General features: G+C 40.9%; 1 protein-coding gene across 9 annotated transcripts in view; it reads left to right on the forward strand.

Annotated features, from left to right (window-relative positions):
- DST (dystonin) overlaps positions 1–25,892 on the forward strand; it is a 303,289-nt gene that overhangs the window by 90,007 nt on the left and 187,390 nt on the right. For 5 of the 9 annotated variants that reach the window (XM_056344540.1, XM_056344541.1, XM_056344545.1 and 2 more), the window contains 2 exons: positions 4,485–4,546; positions 23,221–23,310. In XM_056344540.1, coding sequence (XP_056200515.1) covers positions 4,485–4,546; positions 23,221–23,310 — 152 coding nt within the window. Of the gene's footprint in view, positions 1–4,484; positions 4,547–23,220; positions 23,311–23,837; positions 23,937–25,892 lie in introns of all 9 variants that reach the window. The other 4 variants (XM_056344537.1, XM_056344539.1, XM_056344546.1 and 1 more) reach the window with 1 other exon arrangement.

Consider the following 25,892-nt stretch of genomic DNA (forward strand, 5'->3'; position numbering starts at 1 on the left):
GCTCATCTAGAAAATTGGGGCTTTGTACTCCTATGCTCTTTTTGTCTTTCATTCCATCAAGTCAGTGGTACCTGGTGTGGTTGCTCAGAGATGATTTCAGGCTGTCTTCAGGCAGAGAGGACCACTCGGCCGCTTCTGCATTGGGTCACGCAACCCTACGCAACGCTACAGGCTTGGGGAGGGGTGGCTGGGAAGATGCCTGGTGGAAAAGGGATCTGGGGTGCTGGTTAACAGCTGGATGAACAGGAGCCAGCAGTGGCCCAGGTGGCCAAGAAGGCCAAGTGCACCCTGGCTTGTATCAGTAACAGTGTGGCCAGCAGGACAAGGGCAGTGATCATCCCCCCGTACTCGGCACTGGTGAGGCCGCACCTTGAATCTCATGTTCAGCTTTGGGCCCCTCACTGCAGGAAAGATGTTGAGGTGCTGGAGCGTGTCCAGAGAAGGGCAATGGAGCTGGTGAAGGGTCTGGAGCACAAGGCTTATGAGGAGCAGCTGAGGGAACTGGGGCTTTTTATTCTGGAGGAAAGGAGGCTCAGGGGGGACTTTATTGCTCTCTGCAACTACCTGAAGGGTGATTGCAGCAAAGTGGGGGTTGGTCTCTTCTCCCAGATGACAAGCAATAGGACAAGAGGAAATGGCCTCAGGCTGTGCCAGGGGAGGTTTAGATTGGATATGGGGAAGAATTTCTTCACTGAAGGCATGGTCAAGCATTGGAACAGGCTGCCCAGGGAAGTGGTTGAGTTGCCATCCCTGGAGGTATTTAGAAGACATATAGACGTGGCACCTGGGGACATGGTTTAGTGGTGGACTTTTTGGCGGTGTTAGGATGATCTTAAAGGTCTTTTCAAACCTAAATGGTTCTGTGGTTCTCCCTAGGAGAGAAGAGACATCAACACTGTGTATCCTTTGGTGTAATCCTGGTAGTAAACCTAACCTGTGTTCCAGAGAAACTTCTAATTTGCAAACACTGTGATCTGTACAAGCGATAGGGATTTTTAGAAGGGGGGGAGGGCATTGGTGTTAGAAGGATCTGGCCCCTGAATTTCTCCTAGGGATTGAGGAACAACAGGAACATGCAATAAAATACTTTAATTATGGCAAGTGTTTTTTAAGTCCCAACTTTCTAATCTGGAGCCTCTTTAGATGCTGCTGTAGTGTAGTGTAGGTTCATAGAGTAGGTGGTGTCAGGCTATTAAGACCAGGTAGATTGTGTTGTGGCACGTTCCAGGCACATAAAGCATAAAAGACTTCCAGTTTGTATGTCTGGTAATGTCTGCAATAACAGGTAAAAGCAGCAGAGAAGCTCAAGTTGATCAATTAACCATTGAGGGTTTACTGTGATGGTCTATGGATCTAGGAAGATGGTGTTTTCTTTCTGCAGCTGTGGCCCCACCTGTTTAATTACCTTGGCTTAAACGGCACCGCTGCTGCTATTGTAATCGTTACATGCTTTCCTTGCTACTCACTGCTGATAGAGGAAAAAAATGGACTTCCTGGTTTGAAAAGCTCAATTTTTGTCCTCAAATGTGTATTAATGCACCTGAAAGTTCAAAACAAACCAATGTAGATGCTTAATTTACTACTTATTGTGAGTTAAATCTAGAGGGCTTTCGGTTTTGCTTGCTGTGACAGCAGCTGGGCTGTTTGCTCCTGTTTTTTTAAAAAAGGGGAGTTGCTATTTTCTGTCAGCTAGGAGAAGCCCTGGTCACTCCTCGGCTCTCCCTTTCCTGAAAAGAAAAGAAACTCTGAAGTGTTGAAGGGAAGAATGAGGCAGTGTGCTGAAGATGAAAAGGACTGGAGTGCAAAGCTGGTGGAAGGAATGTGCTGCATGGGTCAGTAAGGCAGCCTGGCACTGGCAGGGCAGCAGGGCTGCCTTCGGGGGGGAGCAGAGCTCTGTGGGGGAGCTTCTCCCAAGAGGCTTGCACTGGGTTTCCTTCTCTAGTTTGGTTTTTGTAGTCAGCTGCCTGTTTTCTGCTTCATTTGGGGGGTTTGATTTTGCGATGTTCTGCTCTGAACTCGAGCACGCTGAATACTGTTGCATTGTTTTCCTCCTAGTGTGCGTTTGCTTTTCTGGAAGCATTTGTTTTTTTAATTAAAAATCACAGTTTTGGTGTTTTGGAAGGATAGTTTTTTTGGCTTATTTTTTCCCTTTTTCTTTAATCTTGGTGTTTTTCATGACGTGACAAGTGTGAAAGCTTTCCTCCTGGTTACACATTCGTGTATGTCAAGTACAGAGTTTTTCTGTGTTTGTGTAATACATACATAAAAGGAATAGGGATAGTAAGCATCACTTACATATATTGACATTTTAATTGAATTGAAATTAGTAGTGACTGCATATTCTAACAAGATACATGGAAGTGGCTTTTTTTTAAACTTTTTTTTTTTCTTTTGCTGATGTCATAGTAACGTTTCTCAAACTGTAAACTTTGTGGTAGGTAGTCAAAACTAGCTGAGGTTACCTTGGGAAAAAAGACACATTGTACACTTGTGGGCTGGAATATTAAATTCTCCAGCTGGGAAAACTTGTGTTCCTTTTAAAACAGCTACCCGTAATGGAACAGTTACAGGTCAAAATACTTCTGCATTTCTTTTATTTCTGAGATTTTCTGTTCTGTACATCTACCAAACCAGAGCTTCTACCTTATTAGGATAAACAGCTGATGTCAGAAATGCTGTCTTGCTAGGTGAAGGCTGTAAGGACATGTGTATCTAGCAAAAGGTTTTCATAATCTCCCAGAATTATTTTTTTTCTTCAGTGGCAGCTTTGCTCTTTAGTTTGTCTATTACTCCTCTTTCTTTGGGTCCTCAACTCAAATAAGAGTGTGGAGCTGCAAAGTGGAGAAAAAGCATACGCCAGAAGCTTGGAAGATCTTATGTGGCATAGAAAAGGCATTTAGGGAACAGCAGCTATTCTGGACAGAGCCAAATCTGTACAAATACGTACAAATGTAGTGTATGTATACTACACATACGACCTGAAGAACTCATTGCCACAGTGAACTGTGGCTGCAAGAGTTATAGGTGTGTTTAAAAAGAATAGAAAAAAAAACACCCAGAAAAAATATATATGACTCTTAAATGCAAAGATACGTATAAGCACGTAGAAAGTCTGAGTCACATAAGGGAGGAGTGTACCAAGGCTTTACAGGCTTTTGCTTGTCTTGTTTTTGTATTTGTTCATGAATACTCATTCCCCACTACTGTGAGGCACAGCTTACAGTGCTCGGTTTGGCCCAGGATGGACTCTTGTATGATCTCGTGCCGTTTTGAAAGACCTCCTCAGTATCACACCAGAGATTTGAAAGTCCATGAATAGGAACCTTCTGTGAATTTTATTTTATTATTTAATTACTTATGTTACCTTTGACCAATATGAAAACAGTATTTTTCAATGTAAAATAGAGGATCTGGTTCGGTCTTCTAGTGATGGCAGTAGCTGCAGAAGGCATCTTGTTTTGCTACCTGAGCTCATTGCTCATTCTCAGCCGCGCTACAAATAGCTTGAGTCAATGAAACAGCTGCAGTTTTGTTGTACAGCATCTTAAGGGATCTTGCTATTTTAGGCTTGCACAGATGGTCCTGGTCCTAAAGCACGGCAGCTCCTGCTCCCGGGAGCTCTGGGACTGTGCACGGGCTCTGTAGCAGCTGTACTGGCTAGTGACTGTATGTAGTAGGTTTGTGGAGAGAACCGCTGCTGCAGCTCAAGAGTTAAGTCTCTAATATGGTTCGGTAGGATACATGTATATACTTCCCATCTATAAGTGGGATGCTGTCTTACCCTGAGTCTACGCCTTTTTTTTTTTTTTTTTTTGTTTGTTTTGTTTGTTTGTTTTGTTTCTTCTCATTTTTGTGGGCAATCATTGATGCAACTGCCACACTGGGGAACAAACTGCTGGCAGTGGCTGGGTCCCATATCTGGGTTAGCAGACATCTCTGTTTAATTTGTAGAGGATTAAGAGAGATGTCCTTCCTCTGACTGAAGCCGTAGCTCGGTTTTGTGTGTTGGGACAAGGGTGGTATGCAAGTCAAAAAGCATTTTGATTAAAAAAGCCAGCTTTTATATAGTAATACATTTTCTATTGCTAAATATTTCAATAATTAATTGGATTTTAGAGGCTATAAGTAGTGTTTTTATAGCTTTTAAAAGTTTGCCTTGATCTTTTTAGTACGTTTTAGGGAATGGTTGACTTCTAGGAAGTTACGTTTTTGTTAGCAGTGGTGCTGTTGTAGCAGTGGGGCTGTCACCCTGGAGGAACTTGCCTGGTGCTTCTGCTCAAGAAATTTTTTCATGATATGCTGTGATGTACTGCAAAAACATTTGTGTGTCGTTATTTTGACTAGACAGTTCAGAGCTTTTACAGGCTATTCTGTTTTTAAACTTTATTAGAATGCTAATTTTATAAAGCTCTCCATAAAAAATATAAAAATCTTCATCATTTGTAGAGCTGTTAAACCCTTTTCTTTTTCCTTTTTACCTCCAGATGAGCGGGACAAAGTACAAAAGAAGACCTTTACAAAATGGATAAATCAGCATCTCATGAAGGTCAGTTGATATTTCTGTGATGTCTGGATGACTGATTACTACAGCAGTGATTGTCTTTTACTAAATGTTTTATTTCAGGATTCAGCTGTATTACATATAATAAGAAAGATCTTAAATTGTGAGATTTATGCATGTCTTTGAAGAGTCATAGGGGAGTTGAAATGCTGCTGTCTGATATCCCAACGTGATCTATTTCAGTACTTGAATTTGAAATTAAAGTTAGTCAAAGTTTAATGGGCATGATTTCTTTCTACAAAGCTTATCTCTTTTTCTGGCATTAGTGTGTCATGGCTGTAGTACCACACGTAAGGCAAATGAAAAAAAACCAACCCAAAAAACCCCAGAAAAAACCCCCCAACAAACCAAACGTGTTGAGGTTAGGGAAATGACCTTGAGAAGGAGAGCTCTGGATCATCCCATGGTATCGGTATGCTGCTCATTGATTAGAAATAGAGGCTTTCTAGGGATGAAAATCACATTTCAATATCTTTCTTTTGAATAGTGGTGAACTTTGCCTTAGGGACAGAACACATCATTTTAACAACTTGTACAGCTTTTAGTCAACAGAGAACTAAAAGCTGTGAGTTCACCTTCACTGCATGGCCCTTCAGTTCTAAATTTAATCTGCTGTTTCAGCACCAACTGTCTAGCCGAGACACTTCTCTGGAGAAACAGATTGTATAATTACTTAACTTGCTTTGAATTCTATTACACACACACACACACCCCCCCCAACCCCCGGCCCTGTTGAATTAATGTAAAAGTCATATTAAATAAAAATGTATCTGCAAACTGTCAGAGTTGAGATTTAATTAATGAGTATAGTGTTCAGACACTGTTGAAAAAAATCTGCTTATATTAATTTTAGAAAAAATACGGTGTTTTTTTTAGGGGCCAGCTAGATTATCTCTCTGCTGCTTGTGGCTGCCTTTGTGGGTATCTGAGACATACTGGACAGTGAAGCAAACCAGAATTTCTTCAGGGATGTTTAAAATAAACCTTTTTCTTCTTTTTTTTTTTCTTTCCCCCCCCCCCCTCCCCCTCTCCTCAGACCTTTAGGAAATACAGAATTCTGATTTCACATCTTTCAAAAATTTGAAACCTATGTAGCTCTTGGAAATGGCATGACATAGGGAGCTAACACAGCCCAGATGTGAAGTTGGTCCCGCTTTTGCCTTTACCGAAAGACCTGTCTTCTAGAGGGGTCTTTTGGCCCTTTCCATCAGCAGTGGTCCCGACATCAGCCTCAGTGCAGCATACAACCTTTCCATGGGCAGGGTTAGTGTGGAGTTGCCGAATGGCTTTTAAAATGGCTCATACCAGTAGGTTTTCCTTTGTGGATTTGCTAGACCCAAAGGAATCGTGCTGTGTAGAAACAGCTGCTCTGAGGACCCCTTCTATGTGAACACCCGCTCTCCGTAATCCTGAAATACCTGAGTGGCCCCATATCCTTGCAGAAGTCTTCTGCTTGCTAATGAGAGAAGACAAGAGGCTGCAGACCTGCAGCCTTTTCTCTCTGGGTTTTACCTCATATTTATGAAACATAAGAAATGTATCCACTGTCCAGTACTTTAGACAAATGAGATGTGAAGAAAAAAATCATACAGGAAGATTGCCAGTACTCTGGCAACAAAATGCAATCTCCAAATTAACAGTCGAGCATTTCTTCTTCTAATTGAGGGTAATCGTTACTGTGTTTGTTGAGGCTGCTAATCTTTTTATGTATTAAAGATGCATTTTAACGATACATTTTTAATTTTCTATGAGATGTGGAAAAGCCTATCTGAAGCTTTTTGGAGAGCAATCCTTTCATACATGTTAAAAACGATGCCTGTTTTTGCAGAAGAGCAGCGTACTGAAAATTGTATTTCTATACGCCATTATTTTACACACTTCTAAAACATGCACAGTCATCATTGCCATACTGTCAACCTCTCAGGAGTAGCTTAAAAAAGATTTAGGCTCTAAACCTCTAAATAAATCAGGGTAAAGAGTTCACATTAAATCCTTTTGACTTGCTAGCCAAGGTCAATGGCCTTAGGCCTTCATCTTCAGATAGTTCTCAGTGTGAGTGATTGTCGAGGTAGATATAGATATCTATGTCTGTGTGTGTACTGCTGGCCTTGATTTTCACCTCAGATTGCTCACTTCAGAGTTCAAGTTAAGGATCAATAGCTTACACAAATATAGTTTGACTGTAGCTCTTCCATTAACTTGGAATTTGTGTAGCAGCTCAACTTTATCCTCTGGAAATACTTGGTGTGTAAGTAGTTGGTGATAGAGTTGTAAAATTTCTGTTCTTACAGCATTGTTTCTAGAACGGTGATTTGCATGGAGATCAAAATCAATCCTTCAAATGCTCTCTCTTAAGACACAAGGGCATATTTAGAAAATAGTATGTAATGGAGGGATTGCAGAAGAAGTAGCACCATAAGTAATGCATTTCTAGCAGAGTCACTAGACCTGTCCTGGTCTATGCATTAAGTTGAATTTGAATCCTAGCTTTCAGCTGCCTTGGATTTAATACAAATACATGCAACTCATATTTGTGCATTCACTGCCAATAGCTTGTTGCTGACAGAAAAAGATGGGAATTGGCTTATTTCAGGCATCTCAGTAGCTTTATTTGAGCTAGTTACCTAGACTTTTCTTGCAGGTAGCAGAGAGAACAGGCTCTTCTGGATGTCTACCCCTAAGCTGTCTACCTTAGGGGGAGATTAATTGCATCCTAAAAGTGCTTTTGCTCAACTGACTGAAAAAGGAGGTCCATGTGCTTTATCTGTCCCTGTGTAGGGTTTAACAAGAAGCAGAAAAGATGAAGATGATAATGGATATTAATGAGAGATGATGGAAAACACCAGATCATGCGTGTGGACAGGACCTTGCTATGGGCATAGGGATGGATTACACTTTTCTTTCTTTTTTTTTTTTCCATCCTACTTACATTCTTTACTTTCTCTTTCCCCGTTTTTCTCTGTCCCTTGCTTTTTTTTGGTTTTATCTGTTTTTTCTGGTTTTCTCTTATCTTCTTGTCTTTTTTTACTTTTCCCCTGCTTCTTTAGTTCTTTTACTTGCTTATTTTAATTAATCTCCTGTTCTTTTGCAGTCCTTGGGAAAGTACCAGACTTTTATTCCTTTATAGCAGTACATTGAAAAGAGTGTTTTCTAGGTCAGCAGCACGATGCTTTTATGGGTTACTGTCATTCGTTGGGGGGATGTAGGCATGGAAGCCTACTGTCATTCTTCTAATTAAATTCTGTATTTATGGGATTTTCTGAGTAACCACAAACAACAAGATGGCTGAGAAAGTCTTACCCTTCTGCCCTCCATTGCCCATTTTTAGTTGCATTGGATTCAAAGCATGTAAATGCATAGGATATAAAACTCAGTGTTTAAGATTAGTCCCTTGTCAGTTCAGTTGACTAGTTAAGCATGTGTTTGTGTACTTTGCTAAACTAGCAATGTAGTCATTGTAGAAATATTTCCTGCAAATGATCTTGAGAGACATAGTTTTTGAGACAGGTACATAGTGTGTTGCTTGCAAAATTAGTCTCTTTAAGTTATCTTTGAATTCCACAGTTTGAGATCAAGTGGACCGTCACTTTTTTTTGAGTGCTGAAGTTTCTCTTTTGAATTGATAATAGGTTTTCTGAGGACTGATTAGAGCATTGCACTTGCTAGGGCTACTGTTTAATGTCTGGTGGTGAGGCTCCAGTTTAAATGTTATCTTTTACTTCTTGTTGACATATGAGCTGGAGAGGTGAGATACTGAACTTCAGACTTGCCTGCTGCTATGGTATGAGCTTCCAGGGAGAAACTCGCATGCTGGCATGAGAGACCTCTTCTCTTAACTTCTCTAAACCTGCTTCTACTTCCACCAAGTGTTTCACTTTGCTGCTGTCAAAATAGGTTGTTGTAAGTAACCCTTGATGTAACAAGAACAGGTGAATTTATGGAAGAAGGGGTTTCATTCTGCTGTGGCATTCACATGGTCCAAAACCACTTGAAAGAGAAATCCAACTTCCATGAAATCCCAGAAATTCTTCCTGATACTCCTTTGAATCCCAAACCCCAAAACCTAAGGAAAGAATGAGAGAAGTGTGAAATATAGGGGGAGGATGCGAGAAAAGTTGGAAGATAAAAATTTTGACGATGAAAAAGTAGTAAAAGCAGATAAATTCTTCTTTGTCAGTTTCTTTCTCAAACCAATTTAAAAGTATTTCTGTAGTGCCATATCTTAGTCTTGATAGATTAAATGGGATCTCTTGAAATACTTAAAAATTTCTTCGTCAGAAATTATGATGTACAGAAAATAAGACTAAAGGCAAAGCAACCAGAGACAGGTTAGATCTGTGCTCTGGTGGGAAGATATGATAAACATCCAGGTATCTTTCCTCCCAGGGAAAACATTTTCTTCCTTTCCATGGAAGAAAACATTGTCAAGGGTCTCTTTACTGACTTTCTAGCAGCAATATGGGACCCTGGGGTGCCTAAGCAGCTCCCTGGAGGGGGAGGGCTGTCCTGCCCATTGCGCTGGCAGGGAGCCCTGCCAACACCGTGGTGCCACCCACAGCGTGAATTGGCTTGGGACCCTTGGCTGACCAGACCTTGGTAGAAACATGTTAGTGACGGGAGCAAGGGGCAGCATCCCTGTGGAGTCATTAGCTGCTCCAAAAGTCACTTCTGAAGGTCTTACGAGCAAGAAAACTTTTATAAGTAGCAGGACAAAATGCTTTAAAAACTTGTTTTAAAGCCCCATGCTCAAAATCATGTACTGCGTTGCAGTGATGGCGCATTAGAGAGAGAGAGAGAGAACAGCTTTTGTTGTGCGAAGACTGAATAATTCAGAACAGAAACCTGAAGTTATTGATTCTTGTGCGTCCTTCAGAGAGCACATGGTTTGCAAATGGCCACTTAGGTCGATTGCCTTGTGAAATGTTCAGGTATGCCGGTAATGGCAGAGGGACAGCTCCTGATACAGCACAGTCATTCCCTTGCTGAAGGTTGTCCCTTTACTGACACTAGTGGTTATCGTCTTAGAGACAGCGCTACTCTGCAGTATCTTTTTTATTTTAGCCATTCCATTAATCTGTCATTTAAAATTCCCTATTTCTTCCTCTTGCAGAAATTAACACTTTTTAGCTTTTACATTTATATTTATTTAAAGAGATGAGGCACTAATGGTAGTGACAGTTTAAAAAAAGTCTCAATTTAACACCTTTCATTTTTGAAACATAGTTGGAAAAAACAGTGGGTTTTTTAGGTTTTTTTCCCCCTCCTCCCTGCTGTGTTAAGGAAAGTAAGACTATGTTTGCTTGCTGTGCTAGTGCATCTCAATGAGTCTATGTTAATTCTGACAGCTGCTGCAAACTGGGTTGGGAGCAGATCCTGTAAAAGCCCACATCCAACATGACACGCAGCTTGCATTAGGCATTGGGTGCAGCTGAAGTATCACTATTTCCTTCTCTATTTTGTTTTTCAGTTGTTCCGTAAGACCTACTGTCTGTTTGGTAGACAGAAGAATATTTCAGCTTTTATCCTAAAAATTTTTGCTGTTGTGTGTTCAGGACTATTCTAAAAGGTCTTAAAAGTGTTTTTTTTCATTGAGACATGGTCTTTCGGAAAAACAGAGAAAAATCATTCTTGAAGAAGATCATTAGTTAATGGTGTAAGGAATACTTGTTTTTGTTTTATCCCTGGAAATATGCACAATTATAGTTTATGCACACTTGCATGCAAGTTTTTTAAAAATCTTGTACTTAAACAGCACAGCATCTTTCATCTGCTGAGTATAATCTGTAGCTGTTTGCAAAGCAGATCAGCAAGGAAACGCAGGACTCTGGTGTTTAATCAAAGTTTAGATGAGGGAGGAAGGTAACCAGGAGACGGTGAGAAAAAGTAGTGACAGAATGCCAGAAGTTAAAGCTGAAAAAGAGGAGGAAATTGTGCAAAGCTTTAAAGGCTAATGATAAACTGCATCACAAAAGTCTCTCTGCAAGCAAATAAATAAATAAATCTGAGTCAATAAAAGCTGTGCCACAGACTTCAAGTTTATTTGATCCTCTTCAATGCATTGAGATTTCATGACTAATTGGGAGCAGGAAAGAGAGTAATTGAAGAGAGTAAATTAAATATGCATGAAATAGACGATAGCTCGAGCCTGTTGATATTTTTATGGCATGCAATGCTATTGAACCAGTTGAGTGTATGCTTTTGTGATCCCTTTTATTGTGGTGGTTTGATTTTTTGAAATTGTTTTATAGACATGCTCATATATGAAAAAATGAGTGTAAGGAGAATTAGGTCTACTGTGAGATTACTGTGTCATGAAATAGAACCACTAGAATTAGTATGTCCCCTATGGTGGACTGATACATTAATGTATTAATTAATTCTCTTTCTGCGGGTTCATTGTTTGCAGTTAGCTCTCAGCATAGATTTTATTTAATATTATTTATTCCTTAGAGATTGCAAGAGATAAAATTATACCATTTGCAATTAAGTGTTGGCTTATTAATTGTTAATTATTCATGGAATTATTTTTTATCTGTATACTTTTGATGTATCTGTACTTAATAATCATTTATATATCAGTTTAGAAATGCTATGGTTTAATGGAACTCCCATGGGACCAGTGTAACTGTGCCATTGCCTCCAGTGGGAGTAGTATTTGTCCCAGTACGTGGACTCCAGACAGTGAGCAACTTCAAACATTCAGTCATAAATATTACCTAAATATTTCGTTCTACAGCAATATTTTGTATAATTTGGAAAGCTAGGCTTGCCCTGAGGTAACATAGATGTGTGACTGCGTGAGGACCTAAAAGAAGGCATCAGAGTAAACATGTTTTTCCTATAAAGAAGCATGTTTTATCTGTTAAAGGCATTTGTGATGCTTTGAATGGGGAAGTGTAAAGATAGTACATAATGTTTGAAATCCTCCTGTACCTAGAGTATCTTGACTTTAATCAGAAAAACATTCTGCCTGCCAACCTTGCATTTTACCTGCTTTAGGCACATGTAGAGTGTATTGCCTTTGGTCAGAGTTACTGTATCCCTGTAGTTTTAAGCTGTGAAAGCCAGATTTATTGGCAGAGTTTGATGTTATTAGCAGGACATTTGCATACTTTTAAACAATTTATGCCTGATAAGCTACATTTGGCAGCACATAGTACAGGTCTGGAAAGGTGAGGGGAAGTTGGAAGCATGAAGGGTGAAGAAAACTGGGTGGGCTGTATAACAGAAATACCATGGTGTGTGTCTGGGCAAAGATAGAACAGAAGGGGACGGTGGTTGCTGTTGATTCAAGACGTTGAACTGGAACAAGGAAGTCAACAGTAGATTTTTGGTCACTAACTAGCCTTGGAAGACAGGACTGTGTAGCAATGGGGAAAAATCACGTATCCTCATAACTGACAGGAGGAGCAGATGTGGAGGTCTGCATTTGGACACCCACAAAAATGCCTTCAGTAGCCCATGCAAGAGAGAGAGACATTTCTGTGGTGCAGCTCAGCTTGTCCCCAAGCAGGTGTGCAAAGCAAGTGAGGCCATACTTGCTGTTCTGTTCCCTGCCTGCTGCAGGAGTTGAGGTGGCTGCCTCTGGTGTGGACATGCATCTAAGTGCCAGCCAGAGAGGCCGTCAGCCTGTCAGATTGAGAAAGTAGCTAGCAAAGCTGCTAGTTAGCTGGGTCTCGACTGATTGGGAGGGACTGCTTCAAAGTTTAAAAAGGGAAGGTAACTTAACAGCAAGTGATTACTTTCAAAGGTGAGCCTGGGATTTTGCAAAGAGAGGAGTGAGAAGTAGAAAGAGGACAATGAACTTCTAAGCAGCAGAACTGGGGAAAGCAATAGGTAGGGTCTCCTGGGGAAGTAATCCAAGAGAGGGAGGAATGCAGGAGACCTGGCAGTCATTGAAGGTGTTTGTGTTGGAGGCACAAAGGCAGGCTGCAGACAGGCAGGACAGATAAGAGGCATGGTATAGAATATACTGCTGCTTTTAAAAGATGTGTGAAGTACAACAGAGCCATACAAGAAGTGGAAATAAGGGCAGCAGAACTAAAGATTTGTATAAAGGAGTTGGCCAAGCATGGTGGGGTAAAATCAGACAAGTAAAAGGTCCAGAAGCGTCCACAGGAGAAAGGTTCTGTAATTATGTCAGAAGATGAAGAAGAAGCAAGTATGGATGTATTACCAAGGAAGATAAATGAGAAATAGTATTGAATGGTGTAGATAAGTCTGAATTACTCCGACCTCTTCAGTCTACAAAATACTGACTTGGCAAAACATGTTTTAAGACTATGAGGGTGAAATTCAAATAAGGCGAGAGTTGATCAAAGAATATTCAGCTGAGTTATGTGCTGTCTGGTTGCAGAGCTTTATTCACCCGATAGTTAGGAATTAATTGAAGTGATTTATAACATTGTATCATTCTGTAAGATTTCAGAGAGGACGGGGGACTCCTAGGAGTCTGCAGTTACAGTAAGCATAATACCTCTCTCCCCAGCAGAAGTTACAGAAGTTACTCTCCCAGCAGGGGAGTTGCAGACCTTGCAGAGTAACTTCTTTCCTTGGGAAGACCATGGGACATCTAGGCTTTGAAAACAGGTGGACAAAGGGGAAGTGGTGTACATGGTGTATCTACGTTTTCTGCCATGCCGCCACATTTAGTTTCATTAGCAGATTACTGTCACAAAATTTGAACAAAAGGATCCCAGATACAGTTTGCTTTGATATCGGCATCAGTAACAGCTGCAACTGCAGCTAGTCCTGGCTGCCATCCCATGCTGCATCATCATCATCTGGCTCTGGGAGGCTACACCCATGAGCAAGGGCCCATCTTCCTTCCATCCAGAGATGGCATTCACGTGCCTGCTGCCCTTGCTGTGTTGCATCCTCAAGGGAGGATTCAAGCTCTGTCACTTCATCCTTGTAGTGAAGCCCCTGTTTCTGTAATGCTGTGCTTTTCTCTGGTTCAGGCCTTTTGTCATGTTGTCAGCAAGAAGTGTCACCCTTGCTCTGCCCCGAATGTTACAGGGTCTGTTGCCTGCAGTGGGCTGCATTGGCCTAAGCCCGGGGAGCTCCAAGAACTACAGATGAGCTCTGCACCCTGCTTGTGGGCCAGCATGGTGCTTAGGGGACAAGCTTGTAATTCTGCCTTTTCGTAGACACACCAGCGTGCTTGTGGGCACGTGGCTGTGAAACTCCACCTGGCTGTGCAACTCCTGATCTTTGTGACAAGCAGAGGTTTGTAGCTGTCTGTAATAAAGCAGTAAGAAGGTACATTTTTTTGGAAGATCAAGGACAGGTGGTGATAATTTGAGTTTGTTTAGTTTGAAACAGAGAAGACTGAAGGGAGACGTGATAGCATGTCCTCAGTCTGTAAAAGGTGGTTATGCAGAAGCTGGTGAGCAAGTGTTTTCTGAAGTCAGGCTGTAAGGGGAGGGACGACAAAAAATTCAGTTTGATTTACAGAAGATTATTTAGTCTGAAGATTAGCAAGGAAAAATCCCCCTCTCCAAAAAGCAAGTAAACATAGTAACACACTGAAATATATGTATTACATGTTACGTTTCCTTCACTGGAATTTTTAAAAATAAATTAAGAGAAGCATCTCTGGCGTGTTCTAGGCAAACTCAGTCTTCTCCATTGCACTGGGTTGGATGAAGTGATCAGTCCTTTTTAGCCTTACAGTTGTATTATTCTGTGACAGCCTTGTAAGGCCCAGCCTTATCTGGCAAAATAATATTCAACTTTTAAGTCTTAGAGCCTGATCACTATGAAGTTTTTTACCAAAGCTTGTATTTTCATGAAATTACTGGTTTCAGTCTGCATCAATCCTACAGTTCCAGTGAGAATGTCCTGTTTCAGCGGGCTACAGTGTAAAGTGAAGCTTAGTGATATTTGCTTTGTATTTTTCATTAATCTGTATTTATGCCTTTGTAAATAAAATATTTTTAAAAGGGGACAGAATAAACGTCACGAGTGAGGCTTTAGGCAAGTTGTGAGTCACACTTCAAGTATCAGTAATACGTGCTGAAGATGTATCTCATAACAGCTAAAAACTGTGACAGAGGTGTCAAGAGGGTTTTATAATGCTTTTTTTAGGGTTTTTTGGTTGGCTGGTTTGTTTTTTGTTTTGTTTGGTTTTGTTTTTCTAAGATTTATAAGTATCTTCAGTCTTATACAAAAAAACACCTGAACAAAGAGTAACGCAGTGAGGAGAAATTATAAAAGGTTACTGAAGTGCAGAAGAGGGAAGAGAGACGGACATGCTGTGCTTTAAAATCGCAACTGGTGCAAGAAGTGTTAATGGGCTGAGAGCATGTATGTAGCCACTTGGGACCTCGCATAACATATGCCATCTGTGGGCATCTGTCCCTTGTGCTCACTGGGAACTGCCTGCAGAGTGAAGGTTGATTTGATGAAGCAGATAAGTAAAGGTGGCTGGACATTTCTGTAACTTTAATATTTTAGGATTTTAAATGGTAGCAATAATGGAATAATGTCCATGTTATGTTAGTAGATACCCATTTCTGCTGAGCTTGTGAATTAACGCAACATGGGCTCCGCTCAGATGGATTTTCTGATCTCAGTATGCAGAGTTTTATAAGCAGCCAACCGAGGCTGTGCGAGTGATAAAAAGTGAGGGTAGTGCTGTGATAATGAAGAGGAATAAGCAGAATGAGACCCATGGGGGTATTTTGAGGTATTTGGTTGGAGAGAACCTTTCAGCCCATTCTTCAAAAATATTTGATGTGTGAGGTGGAGTGGAGACGAGATTTATTTGTCTGTAGGAGGTAGAAAGAAGGATTTTTGACATTTAGGACATTTGGTTACATTTGTTCTGTTACAATAATGTTGTTTCAGATATCGGGCAACTACTGAAATCCACAAAAGGACTCATGGATGTGCATGTTTATGTCCTACTGCTATATACGTAGGATTATGCACCTGCTTCCATACTTGCTGATTTGGGGATTAGGAGAACATTGGAATGCATTTCGTGAAACTAAGTATACGAAGATAAGAAGCAAAATGTAACGGCAAGATTTAGCAATGGCCTGATTTTATTTTATTTTATTTTATTTTATTTTTAATTGAGCAACAGTATATTTACCTTCAAGCCATACAGGTATCTTTTCTTAATAATTATTAAAAGTTATGCAGAGACGTGAAATAATTGAAGGCTGGGGGCAAAATGCAAAATAGAGTATGCAAAAGGAATGGGTTAATCAGATGATCGAGTTGTCTGGAGGAAATGTGAAGGTTAAGGTAAAAGAAAAAAATTTAGAAAATTTGACTGATCTAGGCTTTTAGTTACAAGGACAGGGCTTTGGAGGGGTGGAACGTAAAATGGGTGTTAAAATCGCGAAGTTCTCATGCTACTGAAGTGTTGAGCATTGGCCAGATGAGAAAGTAAAGTATGAAGCCAAGAATGCAATGAAGGATGAATCTTCAGTTAGAAAACATCTGTTATAAAGACAGATCAGAGGTGTTGAGCTCGCTCTGTACAAGAGACTTGTTTAAATGTGACTTAGTATGAGTATTTGAAATCATAAAGGAATTTAATGAAATGGAGTAGCATTAGCTGTGTCTGTGATTTTGGAGAATTAATATCCAGGAACAAAGTCAAATAGCTAGAAAACCACCCCTGAGTGTGAAATAAAGAACTACTTCTTTTCAGTGAACTCCAAGAAATGTTTCCTGCAGAGTGGAGTATCAGACTGGCGAGCAAAAGAGAAGAGTGAAAGTGAGTTTTGGAGCAGTGAACCTAAAGCTGGATTTGCCAAACGTTGCTTGCGAGCGAACAGGCACACACAAGAGCCTGGGCACACGTTTCTCCCCTCGTGCCATCTCTCCATCAGCCCTGGCTGTGGGCCCGCACTGATGGGCCCGGAGAAGCAAACTGGTGTCCTGGGTTTCCAGGCTGGAGCATGCGGAGGCGAGTGAACAGCACCATCTGCATGCAGCCCAGCACTCGGGCTGCCTGCCCTCTGCGCCTGTCCCCTGGCAGAGCTGCGCCTGCACGGCACTGGCGCAGGGTTACCCAGTGATTAAATTCTGCCAAAACTCGTGTGCTTGTTTATTTTACAGAATGGGTGAAGCTTCTTATAGGATTCAGTACAAAACAAGGATGGTGACCAGGGTGTGTATTTGGAGGGTTGTTTGGGTTTTTTTGCCCCAGAAAAAAAAAACCTGGTTTAAAGTAAGGAGATTGAAGAACATGAGAGACTCAACGGGAGGATGTCAGTCTGCACATAACTGCTTCGGCTCCCTGATCTCTTGGCATGACATCAGGTTGGCCATGGACCACAGCTCAGCACCTGGCTGTGCTGAGCAGCCCGTTGGGATGGAAATTACCCAAGGTGGAGTGGCCCAGCAGCGCATCGCACAACACTTGTGTGCTTTACATGGGGGAATCTATAAGAAGTCTGTAAAGCAAAATAAATAGTCTTGAAGATGTTTGAAGAAGCAGCCCTGCTTGGCAGATCAGTCATGGGAATATTTTAACAGATCTGATATTTTAACAATTAGATGCTGCATGGATCTTGTTACAAATTGCTGAGAATTTTAAGAGCATTTCTCTTAAATCATGCTGCATGTGTTAGCACAGTAAACGTTTATTTTTGTACATAAATACAACTTCCTGTATTGTGGGGAGTTTATTCTTTACTCATGCCATATGTTTATTTGTTATCATGCAGTTAGAACTGCCATGATAACACCTTATTTTTTTCGAAGGCGAAGGACTAAAACATACAGATTTTCAAAACTTACAGAAAACTTCCTCATGGGTAGCACTTTTAATACAACTTGTCCTTTAAGAGCAAGCTTCAGTACATTTTTAGGAAGCTGAAATATTAGGGAAACTCATTGGGATGTCAGGACCTCATGCAGTGGCCACAGCAGTTTTTCAGTGGTCTGAATGCTGATGGCATTTTCTGTGAACCGGTGTAATTATGAGCTCTTTACTATCTGTGTGTATTATCCTGGAGGAAAGCATTTTACTGTAGCTGAAGTGAATAGAAGTCTTAAGGGACGTTTTTTTCCATGGGCATTGGATCAGATTCTTAAAGAATAAATTTGAAGTTTACGGTGAAACTCACAGTGGCCTTGTGCCAGCTGTCATTTGGACTTACCAGTGACCTCAGTAGTAATTAAGGCCTGACTCTTTTTTTCCCAAACACACCCTTTACAGTTCTAACTTTTGAGCCTTATCCCATTTTCCTTTGGAAAAGCAGTAAAGCTTTATGTCTGTGCCCAGCATTTAATTAACGTCGTTTCCAGAAACGAGGAGAGCAGTACTTGAAAAGACTTTCCCAGGCTATGTGGTCTGAAAAGCCCCTGTTGGATCCGTAATGTTATAATTCTTGATAACGCCTGGGGATGGCACTGACTTTTGTAAAGGACTGTTAGCTGAACTTCGGTTTTTCAGATTAAACGTGATTCAGATTTGATCTGAATTTTGCCTGTTCTGCAAACTGTAAGAAAAGGGTCTAATTTGGTGTGTTCTCATAATGATCAGTTCAGCTTAATTATAATGTAGATAAGGACACTCCTGATGTTTTAAGATACTTGATTACAGTAGTCTGCTTTCCTTACCCTGTAAAAATGGATAATCTTGTAAGTGTTTGAGCACAAAACTGCTTTGTTTCCAAGCCCTACAGCCTGCCAGGGCTATGGCAGTTGCTTCGCCTCCCCTGGGGAGTTCCTGGAGGCCTCTGGTATATGGGAGTTACTTGTAGTTATTCCTGCCTGATCTGATCACGTTCTCTCCCCTGCCTCTTTTGTCTAGACTCTGGATTCTGCAGCACATTAATGTTTGTTTCTGCTCCTTCCTACACTCTTCAGTCAAGAATGTAGTCCCTTGCACCCTTTTAGGTGCTAGTCTGGAGCGTGCTGTACCTTGACACAAATGTCTGTTGAGGTCTCTTTACACGTATGCTAGGTGCGCACCCACTGTACACACGGAAAGGACCACAACCCTGTTTTCCTGCCACTTTTACTTCTGAATAGAAAACCAGGTGTGATTCTTCTGTGTTTTCATAGAATCATCATAGAATCACAGAATAGTTTGGGTTGGACGAGACCTTAGAAGTCATTTGGTGTAGCTCCCCTGCAGTAAGCAGGGACGTCTTCAACTAGGTGAAGCTGCTCAGAGCCCTGTCCAGCCTGACCTTCAATGTTTCCAGGGATGGGGCATCTACCACCTCTCTGGGCAGCCTGTGCCAATGTTTCACCACCTTCACTGTGAAAAATTTTGTCTTTATATCTAGTCTAAAACTGTCCTCTTTTTGTTTAAAACCAGTACCCCTCACCCTATGGCAACAGTCCCTACTGAAAAATAGAGCTATAGCAGTGTGAGAGAGAGAGAGTGACCGACCTTCTTACTGTACTTGAACCTGTGCATCTTCTGTCAATCCTTTTCTAAGACCAAGCTGCTTTTGCTTGCAGAAGCAGAAGGGACAGTCCTTCCCCTTTTAGCCATACAACCATAAGCAGCCTGTGGCTTTATTATATAAAACTATAGATTTTTTTCCAGTATGAGCATGACACAGCTAATAATGTCAGGAAAAAAAAAATACAAGAAACAGGCTTGCGGTAGGAGATGGCTTGTTTTTTGCTATGACCCATGACAAAAATAGAGATAGCTATGTTCAGGTTCAGTTCCCGAAGCATGGGAATCTAGAGCTGCTGGAGATGTGTAAGGGTATTCAGGACAGACATCTGTGGGGACTGGCCAGTAGGACTTGGGCAAACCTTAGTCCTTCTGGAGGAGCAAGTGGAGGCCAAGTGGCATACCCGCTGAACATAGACAGAAAACAGCCTTCCAGGTGCGCACCCAGGCAGCTGAATCATGCCTTCGTTCCCTGTTGGTGGAAACGAGAACCAGGCAGACGGAAGGCAGTGGTGACAGATTTGCTGCAACACCAGCCGACAGAGGAGGAAGCCAAGCAAGGCAGGCCAGGGACTTTAACTGGCGAAGCAGAACCATACATGAGGTTGAAACCGATAGCAACTTGATGGTAAGGACAACCAGATGTGTCAGCTGAACGGCATGATAAAACTATGCAAGTTATGTGGGGTATTAGATTGCAAGCTTTCAGAGGCAGCAGCCATCTTCACGGTCTTCATTTGTAAGCGTCTCACATGCTGGAGTCCGGGGGCAAGATTGCAGCTCTGTGACTGCTGCAGTTTTAAAAGCTGTTTTTTACTAGTGGTAGTGCAGGTTCCCCAAGGCACTAGACTGCAAAGCTTAAGCTTACTGGAGAAGTATGATATGAAAATATCTCATGCTTATATGAAAGGGGAGGGAGCTTTCCTTACCACAAACATCATAGTATACATGCCAGAAGATGAAAATCAGAAGATGAATCACTTTTGAAACAGTGCCTTCAATTCTCCCCGTCTCCCTTTGATGAAGCCGTTTTGCTTTTCTTGTTTAAATTTTGTTAGATGCCCCTCAGCCACTCAGTATCATCCCCGTCTTTCTTAAAGAACTTCTCATGTCCAAGTTATCAAATCTGCTGCACTCACGTGGGTATACTGCAGAAAGTTGCCTGAGGCAGCATGTAACCTACTTCGCATGTGGACCTTACAAAAATGTAGGGCTAACAGTTCTGTGATTTTCTTATTGAAAAACCACAGGAACTGTTCTGAAATGCCATGGGGCTCAGCAGATCCCAGAGATACTTCCAGGGACACCCATCTGCATCTAGTACTTGTGGTATTACGTGTTCTGAATGTGGCAGCAAACCAGCAATGAAATAGTAATATTTATTTCTTGTGAGTTGAAGATCTAAGAATTCATTCTATATGTTGAGAGACAAGACTTGACCAAGTGATAAAGAGAGATGATTTTGCAAGCTTTTCATTAAGTGGCAATGTAGGAAATATTGAGAAGCACAAGATGCTCTGTTTAAAAGAAGTGATCTGCTGCTTTGAGTGAACATGCTTGCTGTACCTCAGTTGCCCAAATGCATCTTTTTAGGTGCACATCTGCTGCTCAGAGTATTGGAAGAAATTCCTTAAGATCTTGCCGTGTATCAGCATACCAGCATAGTGTCCTAAATAATTAGTTCTCACAGTAATTGTCAGCCAAAGGCAGAACTGAGACAGACGTCTAAGGTGTACTGCTGGTTCTTCTGTTTTGACAGCTCTGTGCCACTCTTCATACACAGTATGAGTTCATCTCTGAGGCGTCCGTGATTTCTAGAAAGATAAGTTGGGGAAGATGGTTCTCTTTGTAATGCTTTGGAAACATCAGAGTATAAGAAACAAACAGAAGGTCAACAAATGTGTGTTGCGAGAGACAGACCAGCCAAATAACAAAATTCTTCTGCATATAATGGAAAATAAAAGCAGATGGATAACAAACAGCAGTATTTTCTCATCCCACAATTCAGATACCTGCATGTTGGGCAACTCCCAAGAGTTCTACCTTGGAATGAATGCGAGTGTTGACTTGGTGCTGCACAGATAGTTCTTCAGCTGTGCTGGTGCAGTTTCTTTTAGATGTACACCCCCTTCGTCTGTGCTTAACCTGGTGTCCTTCCATGCCTCTGGCCACCAGCCTGCACTGTGGATCTATTGGCTCTGGCTTGGGATTCTGCTTTTTCAAGGGGAGTGGAGAGTGGCACGTCCTGGCTGGCAGGGCAGAGAGAGGTGGGGAACCCTCTCACAGGGTTTTCTTGTGAAGTAAACTTGCCTGCTTTTGTTGGAAAGAGTTGAGCACTTGCTTTGGTGTAGTGCTTTGAATAGAAAAATAAAGCCATAATTGTTTTGGGTGAAAAAGACCTTCGTGCTTATCGTCTTTTAAGCATTTAGCATAATGAAATTTCATAGCAGGAGAACATCTGTTCTGTTTCTTTGTTCAGCTTAACAGTACTTCAGTATTACCAGTGAATTTTTCTCTTGGAACTTTTCTTTTAAATGAATTGCTTACAGGATTATTTTTTTTTAAAATTGCAACTAATATTAAAGCTATATTATTTTGTGTACATGTGTGAGTGTGTAAAGCTATGTAGAAGAGGACCGGTATATAACTTGATTGCATACGCAGAGTCTGTATAAACATTTTGGAAAATACTGTCAATTGTAATTCCTTATGGACCAGTCTTCTAGCTGACTTGTTCTGGCTAGTCTTCAGCACGAGCGTAAATATTATTCTCATTTATATTATTCTCAGTTTAGATGATGGTCTTTGTGAAAAGAGATTGCAGGGTGATTTTGTGTTTAAAAGTAAGAAAACCTGAACTAAAAAGCATTTATGAAGCTGATCACCAGCGTGGAAACAGTTATGTGTTCAACAGGACGGATGTAGAAATTCCCCCAAAGGTCAGGTAGATAGAACCGTTGTGTAAAGTCGAAGATCTGTGTCAATTCCTGCTGTCTTTGTCATACACACAGAAATGCTGGCAGTCAGAGGAGTCTCCCATACGTTGCGCATCAGAATTACAGTTCACCTCTGGCAGGGGTGATTACTTTAAAGAAATTTCTGATGTTGTGTTTTATCCTCTGTAAGCTTAGGAAGTTTCTGATCTGGTGCCTTAGTGGGAATGCCAGGGAACCACCAGTATGAGATTGTAGCAGGAAAGCCCTCAACCTCTGCCCTGGCTGGCAATGTCAAAAATGTCTGCTTCCGAGAAATGAGGTCCTTTGTTTCACGTTTAAAGAGCAGCTGTCTGAAACTGGTATATTATTTATTTCAGATAAACTAATGCGAAGGAACAGGAACTTGGGAAATGTCTCTCCACGGGCCGGCTTTGTTGTGCCTGTCCGAAAAGTTAGGGCTTTTGGCTGTCTCTCTTGGCATTACATCTGCTCCCCTGCTCATGGTTCACCTCAGAGGGCCTGCTGGCCTTTCTCAGCCTGGTTTAGTCGAGTGAGCTCTGCTGGCCAAGACTGACCATGCGTTAGCGGGGGGACGGCAGGAGGGGATGGGCTGGGTTGGTGGCTGCTGGTGGTAGGGTAGGCAGCACCGACCTCTGCCTGGCGCAGCCGCTGGGAAGGGCTGTGTGTGTCCTGCCTTCACTAGATCAATCTAATCTCATATTTCTTCGGTATGGTGTGTAGGGTGGATGCATGAGCCATTGGGAAAACTCACTGAATACTGGGAAATCTGAGGTGACAAAACATGTTGTTAATTGGTAGAGGGTATGCTTTGATTAGTAACAACTGCATTAAGTGCAGTTGCATTGCTATTGCAAACTTGAAAGTGCATTAACTTTTGGCTGGACTCCAGGGGACACGCATGCAGAGGATAACATATATGTTGTGTGTATTTTTGTACATTCATTGCATCTAACCAGTGTCTGTTAGTGGTCATTATTTAGGTCCAAATAGGTGGGTATCTGGTATCATTTGAGTTGTCAGATGCTGATTTTTTCATTACAATAGGCATTCATTACCTATAACTTCATACTGATTTCCTTTTCAGTAAAGTGAAATAAAATGTAATGGAACTGTGTGAGTGGAAGCATAGATGTGTATTTTGCCTGTTACAATTAATTTGGGTTTGTAAATTTGTCATGGAAGTGAATAAATTTGAAAAGCCATGCTGAGGTATATCTGAGGTTTATTTGCTTATTAAAAGTTATGCGTTAATACATTGAGTGTGAATTCTCAGGTGTAAATGGGGATCCTCTATTTAATTTTTGCATTTATTTGTGCAGGTTCGAAAGCACGTGAATGACCTATATGAAGACCTAAGAGATGGACATAACTTGATCTCACTTTTAGAAGTCCTTTCCGGAGACACCTTGGTAAGATTTTAGATCAGAATGCAGTGGTTCTGGTTTGTTATATATACATTTGCTCTGTTTGTTAACTGTGTATTGACTGCTGGAGGTTTCTTTTATATTTTCCATAATCTGTGACTCGATACCAAGGACACAAGTTATATTTCTGTTGGTAAAATATTCCACTGTGAATTCCATGGGGGAATGCAACCTGTTCTCTTCATTTCTTGTGGTCAGTGAGACTTCCTTTCTTAATAGGGTAATGCGCTATTTTTTCTGTTCTTCCCTTTTCTTTACAATTTTTCTTTTAACAAGTATTGGATGCTTAATATCCCTTCGCATTAAAGGGAGTAACTTACAAATAGCAAGGATTTAATGTCCCTGAAATTGTCTAACACGCTCCTCAGGTGTCATTTCCTTTCTTTGTGAGCATTACTTCCCTTGCTTGGTATTTGTTCTCTTCATTATGTTCTTCTTTTCATGCTCTTCTTTTCATTTGTGGTCTGTCTTGTGTTTTTGCTGTCCTGTCTCCTGTCTGTTATATTCATTAGCCAAGAGAGCGAGATTTTTTGAAGACCTTACGGTTGGTGAGTTCAACAGAAGCATGCGCAAATGAACAGCATGAGGATGTGGAGGATGAGGATAAGGGGGTAGGTGCCGACCCCCATAACTGTACTAATGTAGTGTTTGAAGTGTGGTGTCTGCTAATGTAAATTCTTAGTTTGGTGTGCTGCGGTAGTGTGTTGTAGAAAGGAATAAAGAACTCACGTTGGTAAACCAGGATACATACGTTTATGATGGAGGTATGGTAAAGACAAATTTTTATTCAGCCTTTTTGTGAACAGCTAAAACGCAGATGTTCAAGATTTCTGCTTGTTTTCTTTCGCTAAACTGTACAAATGGTGCAAATATGTACTGGACAGCATTGTGAAGATGTTATAAAATAATCTTTTAATAATAAATAGGGGAATACCATAATTCCATTAAACCAAGTTTGGTTTTTTTTTTACTTGCAAACAGTATTGTCCCTATACAAGTCATTTAGACAAAGGCTTGAAGGCTCTTAGTGAAGTCAATGGCAACAAATTGATTTGTCTTAATTACAAACACCAGTCTAATGCACCCACAGTGTATTTGAGATAATATTGGATGATACTTTGAAATGAAGTAATTCAGATGTGTAGATCTATTTGCCAGAATTTATCAAATGTAATAGTTATTTTGTCAAAGCAGAGATTAAGTGACAGCACTGTGTAGTGGCTCCTAAGTATATGGACTGTATGCAGGGTTTATCTTTCTCACAACAAATGCCGAATTACTGTTTCACTGTACGTTAACCATCCAGAAGGGAAATATCTACTTATAAAGTATAAAATGCTGAGTGCTTGTTAGTGCAAGTGAGCCGTTTCATGCCTTTGTAGACCTTGCATTATCAGTGTTTGCTAAAGCAACTTGCTGTCATAGGGCCAGAGCGCCTGCTTGGCTCCCTGCGTGTTGCGTTGCAGTTGTGATTTCAGTAGAATTTGTGTGGGTTTTTGGTGGGCGTAACGTAACTCAAAATGCTGCATTTTAGCTGTACATTTTAAAAAAAATACTTCCCCTCTGGGATGCCATACCTAACTATATAGTTTGGGATTTATTATACCCACTTTGTTGTGGAAAACCAAGTTCCAGGTCTGCAGTCCTTTGTTCCATCCAGGGAAGCTGCTTGGTAGCAAGGGCTGCAGGGCTTGATCCTGGGCTATCAGTGTGAAAAACAAGGGGCTAAATAGAAGTTTCTGTAACAGAAATGAAAAATTCTTTGTGTTTTAGTTTATGCTTCTTATTCAACTCCATTTTCTCATGTTTCCTTTTGGCAAGCATCTGATACTCCACAGGGGGAAAAAAAAGGCAGTTGAGGAAAGCTTGGGCTTATCTGTGTGTTTCACGGTGATTGTCTGAGGAAATACTCATATTCATGGCTGATCCCTAGCAATTGTAGTCCGCTTCAGTTTATTGCTGTGAAAGTTTGTGAAAAATCTGAAATAAGGAAGAAGAATAGAAGGATTTGAATATGATGATGATGATGATATAAATTTAACTGCTTTCCCATTGCTGATCAGCTAAGTAAAGTATGCTTTTTCTGTGTGATTCTTCTTCTTGGTGATTTTACACTAACTGCATGCAGTTTTGCCGCGTTTTCATTAACATACCACTCATGCTTATTTTACAGTTTCTTCTTGTTAGTTTTGACTTTGCTTTGAGAAGAGTGACTTAGATTTTTTCATGCTTTATAAAGTTCTACCCAAGTCAAGAGTTTACACTTATGCTCTGGGGCTGTATATGTTGTATTATTCTGTTTGGAGGAAGGTATTATCTTTATTAAATGCTTTAAACAAATATGTATCTGTCATAATGATTATGCAGTCATACCATAAAGAAGCAACATTATATCATAAAGTTGCATACAGAGGTAAGCTTTTCCATCACAGATTTTACCAGAGCAACATAAACATCCATGACATTACTTATATTTTACTTTGCTTAATATACTGTAAATCTTTTATAGTAATATATTGTGGTTTAGTTTCTGTGGGTAGATTCATGTAGAGCCTTTTGTAGCCCTC

The sequence above is a fragment of the Falco biarmicus genome, chromosome 6 (assembly GCF_023638135.1).
Source record: "Falco biarmicus isolate bFalBia1 chromosome 6, bFalBia1.pri, whole genome shotgun sequence".
Taxonomy (NCBI): Eukaryota; Metazoa; Chordata; class Aves; order Falconiformes; family Falconidae; genus Falco; species Falco biarmicus.